At 35.0% G+C, this 12,202-nt stretch overlaps 1 protein-coding gene across 1 annotated transcript; it reads left to right on the forward strand.

The window, feature by feature from the left end:
* Positions 1 to 9,157: 9,157 nt before the first annotated feature.
* Positions 9,158 to 9,871, forward strand: LOC107058381 (uncharacterized mitochondrial protein AtMg00810-like). The gene has a single exon (XM_015304024.1). It carries the CDS (start codon positions 9,158 to 9,160, stop codon positions 9,869 to 9,871), a length of 714 nt encoding a protein of 237 aa, XP_015159510.1.
* The last annotated feature ends 2,331 nt before the right edge of the window (positions 9,872 to 12,202 follow it).

Raw genomic sequence — 12,202 nt, forward strand, 5'->3', positions numbered from 1 at the left:
ACTTGAACTTTATCTTGATCTTGACTTCTAGTTGAATCCAAGGGCTTCGAGATTGATCTTGAATCCGGCGGTCTTGATCTTGATCGTTCTTGATCTTTATCGTTCTTGATCTTGATCGTTCTTGAGACTTGAACGTTCTTGAAACTTGAATGCTTGAATTCTTGAATTCTTGAACTCTTGAACTTGTAGAGAAATCTGCAGCTTTTGATCCACGAGCTTTCTCTAGCTTCTTGTTAAAATTCTTGGTCCTCTTTTCTGAATTATGAGGACCCCTATTTATAGTTTTAGAATAGGGGAGTTGTGATTGGAATAGGATTCACTTCGTCCAATCAGATTTAAGTGACATGACATATGGACTTTATGGAGCGGGCTTTAATTAAATTCATATTTATTGAATTTAAATAATTAATTCAATTATATTAATCCATAATATTTATTTGGACTAATATATTAATGAATTTAATATAATTCGAATGATTTTAATAAATTTATATTTAAATAAATTTTAAATGAATACAAAGTTAACTACAAGAACTTCTCCTCATCATTGATTCACTAGCTGAAAACTCATCTCTATCTATTAATATTTCTTTTCTCCATCTAACTTTGAAGCAAAAACTAAGAAAATTAGTGTAGTGAAATTGGGAATGTAGAGTAAATAACTGCATTATTACTGTCAGTTGTCTTATCCACTTTGATGCAAAAATTTCCCTAAAAATTACAATTAGCAAAATTGAAAAATCAGCAAAGAGTTCGTCATAAAATTTCATGTGATCTTCGTGCCATTATTCAATTAGATGGTATAAGCTTTTCACTTCTTCCTTGAGTTTCAAGGTGAGCTTTGGTCGTGGTTGAGTGCTGATTTTAATGGAAATATGGAAATGGATTTGTTTTTTTTTTAATCTAAGGAGAAACCAAATCTAAAATATCAAATGTCAGAAATCAGATCCGATTAAAAGCAGTCCGAAACCAGAATGATTAAGGCCTGGAGATCTGGATTCAGAAATCGATAACCAAAAGCAAACTTTGTCGAGTGTGCATTGTATTTTTGCGCTTCGTTCATAGGACCTTCAACCAATATCAAAACTCAGCACTCAGATTACCCCAAACAAGAACAGATACTAAACATGATTTTTTACTGAAAATATGAATAGTTGTTTAATCGAAGTAAACAAAGGAGAAGATTTTGGATTTGGTTCAATGTGGGTCACCAGAGGAAATGGGTGGGTCCCAAAGGAATTGGGTATTTAAAATTGTAGGTGGTTATTTGATTATTAAGTTGACATGTGTCCCTCCGTTAAAATTGGGAGTATATATGTGTCAAAGTATAACGGTAGGGGTATATTTGATCCAAAAGTATAACGAAGGGTATATATAGACTATTTCAAATAGTACAAGGGTATATTTGACACTTTTCCATAAAATTTATCATAGATTCCCCCTTTTTTTGCAAATACAAAAATATAACTTACAATGTAGCCTCAAAAGAACAATCTTAAATTATTTTGTTCTTTTTCCATTCACGTTTCTTTCTTTTTATTTCTCATATTTTCAAACTAAAAATTAAAGGGAAAGGATCGGATATAACCCTCAACTTTACAATTTATAGTTGATATATCCCTTGTTTCAAAAGTAACTTACATATATTCTTACCATTACACAAATGACTCAGACATACTCTTATTTTCTAATGAAAGTGAAAAAATAGTATTAAATTATTATTTTTTGTATTTATTTTATGAAATTGAAATCCATGAAGGTATATATGACACGTTTGCAAAGTTAAGGGGTACATTGGAATGGAGTGATAAGTAAAACGTATAGAGAAAAATTAGGTGTTGTTAAAAAAATGAAAAGAGTTTTAAAAATTATGGAAGATCACTAATGAATAGAGAATTTTGGACTCATTTTAGCCTTCTAGTATACCAAAAGTAGTGTTCTCAATGTCCATTTACATCTTATTCTGATCAAAATGTATTTGTATTTCAGTTATGAGACCATAAGCATGGAGATATAGGAGATCAAAAGCAGTCAAAAGACTTGAAGAAATATGCCAGGGCGACACTGAGCGTCACCCAAGTTGACTCGGCGCATCGCCGAAGGTTACAATTCTTAACCCTCAAGTTCATCTCAGTTTGGAAATATCAAGGAGAAGACGGTGTGTCATCGAAGTGATTCGGCGATGGTCATTGGTGTCGCTGAATGTAATACGCACCTGAAAGAAAAATTAAAGTTGAAAAGTCTGAGTGGCGATGAAATCTACCATTTAGCGCATAACCCGACGTGCTTGATTGTCCCGACTTAGTTCACTGAAATAACACTATAACAATCCATCCCGATCGCTATTAATAGGGCAATGGTGAAAGAATTTGGGTCAGAAAGCTTTTCGGATAGTGACTCAAAAATTTTAGGCTAGGTCAACCTCAGAAGGAATTTGGACTAGGTGCACTCTAGGACCGTCTGATAATGGGTGGGGTTAAATGTCTAGGCTTGGTGAAAGTTTTCATGTAGCCAAGACAATAAGGAACCCATAGGGCTTCATAGAATCGAATTCGGGTGAGTAAAACTCCAAAAATCAAATTTGGCGTGAAAGAGGTCGTTCGGGATGTCAAGGGAAAGATGTGTGCTGTCAAAAATGGGATTTTAAGGATTTGTTATTCTTTGAAGTTCGCATAGTCCTCTATAGAGGGAGGCGTCCTCTATAGTGGGCGTGTGCAGGCACTATAGCAGGGTTAGTTCTGCTATAGCTAAGTAAAACAGGATTTTATGCATAAACAACTCCAAAACCTCCTATTTTTTGCACTTTTGTTCTTGGAATTGGGAGGGGAAATTTAGGGTTGTTTGCACTCAATTTCCCTTGAAATTCTTTGGTAAAGGTAAGTTTGTTACTCCCAAAATTTGTAAATTGATTCTTAAGCCTTAGAATAATTTATTACTCTTGAGGGAGGGTTTTGACATGGTTTCATGATGGAAAAAACCCCAAGTTGGCAAGGATGATCATGAAATGGCTTGGGGTTAGGATTTAGGTAAGATCCGGATATTATTAGGTCATTTTTTATTGATTGTTACATTTATTTACTATTTTAGATCAAGAACAAGCCAATGCATTTTAAAAGGGGAAAGCTCGAGTTCTTTAGAGTTTCCAAGAGGCTTGATTCGAGGTACGTGATGGTTACATATTTTTTGGTATATGTATGTATGCATGTCTACTGCTATATAGTATCATTGGTACAATGCATGTTAAGAAAAACATAAGGAAGCATACGAAATGACATCATGTTGATAATCTCATGCAATGGACATGTTTATGTGACTTGAGGCTTTCAAGTAGTTTTGTCCATTGTGTTTGTAATTTTTCATGATTAATTGTGATTGTTGGTTGACTTAAGTATCACGCCGGTACAAAAATACTAATGGTTGGCTCGGATAACAGTTGGATCGGATATGACACCTGATATAATTATAAAATCTTATTGACCACACTGATACACTAACAACTTGTATAAGGGTTTCATGAGAGGACTGGGTATGTGTTTGTGGTTCCTTGAAAGGACAAAAAAATTGCATTTGTGATTATGTGGGACGTGCATCCACATGTTTGTTGTTTCATGATGTTGTGACTAGGAGTCTATATATATATTGGTGATTGTAGTTGTATGTTTTGACTTGTGTTACTATAATGTAGTAAATTGTTTAAACTCATATCTTGGACTGACCGTGTAATCCTACCAGTGATTTGTGTACTGATAATGTCATGTTCTTCCCTTGTTAAGTACAAGACATCTTCCAACAGCTAAGATGAGATCTCAGTTAAGAGACATTTGACTTTAAATTCAAGGGTGAGCTACTTTTTCAGGTTGTGATGGATTCTTCTATCATTTCTTGTCTATTCTTTTGGACACAGACATTAGACTAGTAGATTATGTTTTCTAAGTTTTTGGGGGGTTGCATCCCCATTACTGATTACATTTAGGGATTTGGTACTACCACTATCAGTTCTTAGGAGTTTATTCTGCATGAACATTTGACTATTGATTGAGTTTATTCATTTCCTTAGTTGCTTTTAAACTATTTCCTTAATATTTATTTGATGTCTTGGTTTTAGAAATTACATGTTGGTTTAATTTTGGGTTAGTAGTTGGTTCTCCCACCAGGTGGTTTAGTGTGTGTCACTTACGATGATCTAGGTCATGACAGACGCTGAGAGCAATTATGAAGAAATTTGTAAACGTATAAATATCTTTTTGTAGAGAGAGAAAAACACTTTTTACCATTTTGAATTTTCTAGTACTCTCTGCAAAAACTTTACTATTGAGGATTAAGCTTGTACTTGAAGGTTGTATTGAACCTTCTTGAGTTTGAAGGTCTTTGGGATTGAAATATTAGAATTTCGAAACAAGTTGCTACAATGGATGAGAATTTTGGTATATTTATTTTACCTTTCGTTATTAATAGCTAATCTCTCTATTCTTAGGGTTGTGTATTGTATGAATGATTAACTTATAATTGGTTTTTGTTTAATTGATTTAAAATGTTGAAATTATATGGGTTCAACTATTTCTTTATGTTTTCATCTATAATTTAAGGTTGCAAACTATTATTACTTTAGATTTCTAATGTTGCTTGTGAAATATCATTAGTGATAATGACCTGATATAATTCAATTGACAACTGAAGCTTGAAATAATTTTGTTGAACTAAAGTCTTAGATTGATTTTAGTGCATTACATGTTAGAAATTGATAAAACTCACATTGTGATAGTTGATTGCTAGATAGTTATCATTACTTATAATCTAGTTTTACTCAATAATATTCAACAGAATTTAGCAATTAGTAATACCCAAGTTACAAAAGTATAATTCATACCAACACACTCCTAAGAATCTTCAATTTTAACAACTGTATTCATCGTTATTTAAAAGGCACCTCTAGAACCCTAAAATTTTTCAAATATGATACCAAATTAAACATGGTTGCTATAGCCGGCTGACGGGAATCAGACCCTAGTGAAATCGAGGTATTTTATTTTCCTCCCATTTTCCAGGAAAAAAATTGAGGAGGGCTGCTCAAAAAATCATCCTAAGACACTCATGGCACAGGAGAAATGGAGGGGAGAATTTTCTGCGCAAAGGAGATGAAAACCCAAGGAATTTTGATCCTAGTTCGTCACGAATTACTCTCACGAAGCCGAAATCTCTTAGTGAAGGTTCATCAACAATTTCTTAGCACCCAAGTAGGCTAGGATTTTCTTAACTTAGTAATTAAACATGTATTTACTTGCATTATATCTTGTGACTCGTAGAAGATTTCATGTATAGGCCTTGGGACACAGAGTCTGAAGGATAAAATATGTGCCTAGTTGGGGTTAGGCTGATGATGGATTTAACTGTACGGACTCCATAATAACAATGGGAAATAAAAGCAGAAACCATAGTGTCTTATCGACTCAATTTTAAGATAAAGATAGCAAATGGCCTATTCAGCTTTCATATCAGGGCACAAGCATAGCAGTTTGAAACAAGATAAAGAGAAGCAAGTTAGTGAAGCATTTACTTCATCCCTAACCAGAGATTTAGGGTTCGAGTTTTTCAGGGTACGAAGTCACTTTTGTTAGAGAGCGTTTTACATTCTCAATGTGGAATTTTTCGGAATCCAAATTTAGTTGGATTTCAATGTAGATACCGGACACCAAGTGGAAAAAAAAAAGTTTGTGAAGCACTAACTTGCACTCTTTTCTTAGCTAGTGCTTTGCTTGCCATATTCCACTACAATGAGACATGACGTACCGCATGCCCTTTCACAGGAAACACAACGTATCCATTTGTGGGCCTAACGACTTGACAAGAGAGAATTTCTCGAATGGTGAACACTCTCTCACTTTCGAATCTTAAGCTCGTGAGTGTGAGTTATTAAGGTAGCAAAAAGAGTTAGAGGTCCTAGGGATGGATAAAAAAAACCTAACGACTCTTAAGTACCCTTTTTATTTATCCGGATATTTACCGGTCAGCGTAGATTTTTTATATCACTTTAGTATTTTGAATAGGTAAACACTAGTAAGGAGACTTACGGATTTCTCCCCAGTGAAAATGGATTTGTACCAATCAGAAGACGTACAGGTTTCTCCATAGTGAAAATGTATCTACAGCAACCAGGACTCTGGACGCAAATAATTTCCTTTATTCACAGCCTAAATATATCTTTGAGAAAAGTATAACGTTTCACTAACCCTGCATATTTTTACTACACCCATAATGGTGTATTTATACAATAGGATTAGAGTTATAAAGGAGAATAAACTAATGAACTATCAGTCTAATTAACACTGCTTATGAATGAACCCGATCCGATAGATATTTCCAACACCTACACTAAACTTGAACTTGAATCCAACTAGTTGATCTTATTTTTAGAAGAATTGAAATGCACAAAACAAAGTTGCTTTAGATAATGCACATCATTCCTATTCCCAACTAAAGCAAAAGAGCAAACCATCAGTCACCATGTGTCATTTATTAAGCATAATATATCAAAGGGACAAACCCCTGATTCACTCCTGATAAATATTCTTATTCTTTTCCTGACCATCAATGCATCCTGCTCCTGCGTTTCAGGGGCAGTAGGAGTAGACGTTTAGCTCAGTTGATTGGCTATGTGAACTTTTACTGTTGGTAGGGTTAAACAAATCTACCGTCCAACCGAAGATCAGCAACCTAAGTAGTATGATTATTAAATAAGAACAAAAGATAATTTGCAAAAATCCTAAATTTTTTTTCAAAAAAGAAGTCATACTTTATGAGGATATTCTTACAATTAGGAAACCTCAAGTCTCACTGCATCATTCTAATTGAACCTTGCTTTTGAACTAGTATTTGGCCCCATCTGCATTGCACTTCAAAGAAAAATATGTACAGGAACAATTGCAGCTGATCAAAAATAGAGTATGAGAAATTTCTCGAGGCTTGTGATAATGATCTTTGCTAGCATTTCTCTAAATATCTCATGCATTGGCCGATTGAGATGGCAACCTAGGGTGGTTATGTTCTCCTTCGTAAGTGACAATAAGCATCGAAGGTTCTTCCAAGCATCTCTCAACGTGCTTCCTGGCAGGACAGCCTCTCATGCTGCTACAGTTATAGTATCCCCTGCATAATCCAAGAAAAACTTTAGCTGAGTTTATGTTTTGCTTGAATCATAGAAATTGCACACCTCGGGGAGCTACCAGCGAACAAAAAAACCTAGTCGGTAAGGTAAGACTACACAAAGCAGCCAGTTCACATTCTCTAGTTTAGCAATTCTTTATCAACAAATGAACCATTACAACATCCCCTTTCAGTTAGCAAAGATATTAACAAAGCTGATTCAGTTAATCCTGATAAATTATCCAATCTGCTAAATATCCAGGGACTTGCTATCTCACCAGCCAAGTAAGATAAACAAGACACATTCAAGCAAAACAAAGGGGAAAACTTGAGCACGTTGGCATGTGGAAGATATATCTATGAGACAAAAAACAGCAGCAGAAACAAACATCAAGACGTGTAATATACTAAGAAGCAATCACGGCAAAACCTTTAGTAATTCCGTTCAAATTTACAGACAATAATGTTAATTCAGAATAATACCTAGGGTGCAGAAAACCTTTGATCGGTTTCTGTCCATATTTTCTCCAAGAATACTCATCCGGGGGAATATCGCTAGTTTGTTACTTATAGCAGGAACCTTGATTGAGCTCTTTACCCTGTGCTTCCTGTTAAAAGATAATCCAGCAAGTCTTTTTAAGTATGTAAAACATAGAAGTATCAAAGAGGAACTGTATGATGCTTAAATTAAACTACGAACCTCTTCTTCGAGCAGTGACATCTTCCACTGCTTCCACATTTCACACTTCCCTCCTCTCCCCTTCCGGAGCACCTTTTCTTATGTTGAAATGAGCTCTGATCGTTATTCCCCTCAACAGAATGGGGTTTCTGAGAGGAAGCATAGATCTATACTTAACATGGACAGAGCTCTAAGGTTTTGTGCCTTTGAGATACTGGGGTTTTTGTGTATCTACAATTGTGTATCTTCTCAATAGATTGCCCACAATGTGTTTGCATGGTAAATCTCCATTTGAGAAGTATGACCACCTCCCTCAACTCAGTCATCTCAAGGTATTTGGGTCCCTATGTTATGCCACTGATCCAAAGAAAGTTGACAAGTTTGCTCCGAGGGTTGTACCTGCTGTACATTTGGGATATTCTCAAACTCAAAAGGGCTATATACTCTATGATTTAGCATCTAAATCATTCTTTGTGAGTAGAGACACTAATTTTAAGGAAGAGGTGTTTCCTTTTAAGGAGCTCAAATCCTCTCCTGATCCCTTGTTACCAGGCCTTTCCTTTCCAGATGAGTTATCCCTAGTTGATTCTTCATGCTCCATTGATACTGCAGTGTCTTCTGTGCCTAATGAGGACCCTTCATCTACTGTTGTTTAACCCCCCAGACCTCTTTTTCCTCTCAGGAGATCCTCTAGACCTCCAGACCACCTATATGGTTACATGATTATGCTACTCCTAGCGCCCACACTTCCTGCACTTATCCTTCACAGTATATGTATTATTCTTGATTGACTCCATCTTACCAGACATCTCTAGGTGCTTATTCTGATGTGTCTGAGCCTCACTCTTATCTAGAAGCCTGTCAGGATCCTCAATGGGTGGAGGCTATGACAGCTGAGATTACTGCTCTTGAACTCAATAATGCATGGTCCATTGTTCCTCTTCCTCCTAGCAAGACCCCTATTGGTTGTAAGTGGGTGCTCAAAATCAAGTATAGAGCATTTGGTGAAGTTGAGAGGTATAAGGCAAGGTTGGTGGCAAAAGGATATAGTCAACAAGAAGGTCTGGATTATTCTAAGACCTTCTCCCCAGTTGCCAAAATGGTTACTGTTCGATCAGTGGTTGCTTTAGCTGCTTCTTGTGGTTGGTTTTTGTACCAAATGGATGTGCATAATGCTTTTCTTTAGGGTGATCTCTTTGAGGAGGTTTATATGTCTATCCCTGAGGGCTTTGCAAACTAGGGGAGAAACACATGGTTTACAAACTTTAAAAGCCTTTGTATGGACTAAAACATGCACCAATGCAATGGAATTTGAAACTAACTGAGGCACTGATCAACATGGGGTTCCTTCAATCTCACTATGACTATTCCCTATTTACAAAGAAAGTGAAAAATGAACTCCTAGTCATTTTAGTATATGTAGATGATCTCCTTATTACTGGAAGCAACCTAAATCTTATTCAGCAAGTTAAAAAAGACTTGCAACAAAGGTTCAAAATAAAGGACCTTGGAGAGTCGAAATTTTTTTGTGGAATTGAATTCTCCAGAACAACTGAGGGCATTCTTATGAATCAGAGGAAGTATGCATTAGGACTTGTTTCTGAATTGGGACTAGCAGGATGCAAACTTGCTTCCACTCCATTGGAGTTTAATCACAAGCTAACATCTACTACGTTTGACGAATGCACTGGAAAAAATACAAATGCAGAAGACAAACCACTTGATGACTGTGGAAGGCATCAAAGGATAGTTGAAAGACTATTGTACTTAACTGTGACTAGGCCTGACATAGCCTTTGTAGTTCAAGTACTCAGCCAATGTATGTACTCAACTAAACAGTCTCATATGGAAGCTGCACTCAGAGTGGTGAGATATATAAAAGGAATTGTTGGTCTTGGACTATTTATGCCAAGTAAGAAATGTTCAGAGTTAGTAGCATTCTGTGACTCAGATTGGGGAGCTTGTGTGGAATCCAGGAGACAATGCAATGATATCTTGGAAGTAAAAAAAACAAAGCACTATATCAAGGAGTTCTGCAGAGGCAGAGTTTAGAAGCACGGCTACCACAGTAGCTAAATTAGTGTGGTTGAAAGGATTGTTCAAGGAGTTTGGAATAGAAGTAAACTTGTTTTGTGACAGCAAAGTTGCAATTCAAATAGCAGCACACCCAATCTTTCATGAGAGTCCAAAACATTTTGACATAGATTGTCATTTTGTAAGAGTAAAGATTCTGGAAGGGCTTATACAGACACAACATATAGGAACAAGGGAACAACAGGCCGATCTACTTACTAAAGGGCTATGTAAACCTCAGCATGAAGCACTAATTGGCAAGCTTGGAATGAAGAACATATTTTCTTATTCTGAGCTTGAGGGTAAGTGTTGAATACATGTTACTAATTAATTATACAAGTTGTTAGTTAGTTAAAGAAGTTAGTTAGAATAGAAGCTTCTAGAAGGTCTTGGTAGTTAGGAATGTTGTTAGCTATAAATACATGGCATCTTGTACAAATTTGCATATGAATGGAGTTTTTCTCATTCTTTCTGATTTCACTCTCCAAATACTCCCATTAATGGAGTCTCTTAAAATAGGAGTATGTGATATTTAAGGTAAAGGTCAATTTGAACAACGAGAGAAACTAACCGTAAATATGAGATCGCTATATTCAAAAACATATTACATTGCCTTGCCCAAAATTGAAACTAATGTGTAGGATGAGCATTTCTATGCCTGAAAAATTGAGTTTCCCATGAATTGGACACAAATTGAAAAGTTCCAAGTTCTGCCTTAAAATATTTTCCTTTGCTAAATCCATCATTCAGATTAAGAGAGTTGGACACAAATTAAAAAATGAGCAGATTTGAAAGTTGTAAAACCCAATTGAGAAGATGAAGAGAACTTGAGAAGCATCGTCTCAAAAGTCCAAAGGAAACCTAGTGCGGTGGCAATTCCTTTTACGAAAAAGAGACGTGTTTCATTATTTTCTTAAGATTCTAAAATATCCTTGGACAAAAATAAAAAGACACTTAACAAACATGTTGATACCTCCCTTTAACTCACATTTCTACTATATGGAAAACTCAGTTCTTGTATAGCATATTAAACCTGCCAACATTGCTAAGAGAAGGAAGGTAAGAGATTGAGTACAATTTATAGAGTGAGTTGACTAACCTTTTTTCATGGCGCCAACAAATTTCATGAAGGTCGAAACCTCCGTCAATTATTATCATACTTGAATCATCTCCAGTACCATTGGCTAATTCAACTATAATTCCATTGTTACAAAACAAAATTTGTGAACATCACTCCAAAGAAAATGAGTCGGGAATATCATCAAACATGTTGGATGCATATTTCACTTTAAAGATTGTTAGTTATAATCAAACAAGTAAAATCACGGAATTTACTTTCACGAAATTTATAATATAATACTTAAAATCTATCGGTCATTAAAACTAAAACACTATATATCTTACATATAAGATTACGTAGTAACAAATATTAATAATATAAAGAAAAATGAAAATTATTAGATCTTATCATTTATCCTTAACAATATAAGCATAAATTAATGACTGTGAAAATACATATCGGATCTGTAACATAAGTAATGGTGTCAGTGAGTCACTCAACAGAAGCAAAGTATACAAATATTTAATTGTGAAGAAGAAGAAGAAGAGGAGGTTCAGAATTTCGTTGTTTTAAAATGAGAGGAAATTCCTCTATTTATAGACAACCAAGGGTAGTGTGGACAAATGATTACTGTGCCTTATCGAAAATGTTACAACTATTTGGAAAAGTTGCAACCCTTCGAAAAGGTCACAATCTTTCATAAAAGTGACAATTTTTCATAAAAGTCGCAACTCTTCATTAAAGTCGCAAATTTTCATAAAAAGTTACAATTTTTCATGAAAGGAGAAGACTAGTTTTGAAAATAAATAAATTAAAAGAAAATTCTTGTTTGTGGTGGCGCAACGTAGGCGGGCCTAAGATTCTCTTTTATATATATATATATGATAATTAGGAAGAAGAAAGGGCCAGAACTAGATATAACATATATAGGTGTAATGTCATCTTCTATATTTTTCCTTTAGAACGGGGGATAAAAGCACAATTTGGTGAAATTAAGTAAGAAATTACCAGCAAACAAGTGCAATAAGCAAAGATAGATTGGAAGGGAAAAAACCTTACCAAAGTTAAAATCAGACACAAACTAGCATAAGAATGCAGCATCAAAAGTCTAAAATATTCCTAATCTCAATAATATTGACATTTTACGTTGTACCATTTTCATTACTCACACTTTTATAATAGTAGGAAAAAAAAGAAAAAAGAAATATACATATTTAATGAATATAATATTAATATAATAATTATAAATA

The sequence above is a fragment of the Solanum tuberosum genome, unplaced genomic scaffold (genome assembly GCF_000226075.1).
Source record: "Solanum tuberosum cultivar DM 1-3 516 R44 unplaced genomic scaffold, SolTub_3.0 scf00502, whole genome shotgun sequence".
Classification (NCBI taxonomy): Eukaryota; Viridiplantae; Streptophyta; class Magnoliopsida; order Solanales; family Solanaceae; genus Solanum; species Solanum tuberosum.

Excerpts from the sequence above, each read along its gene's own strand:
- LOC107058381 (XM_015304024.1), top strand. The coding sequence starts at position 9,158 with ATGGGGTTCCTTCAATCTCACTATGACTATTCCCTATTTACAAAGAAA.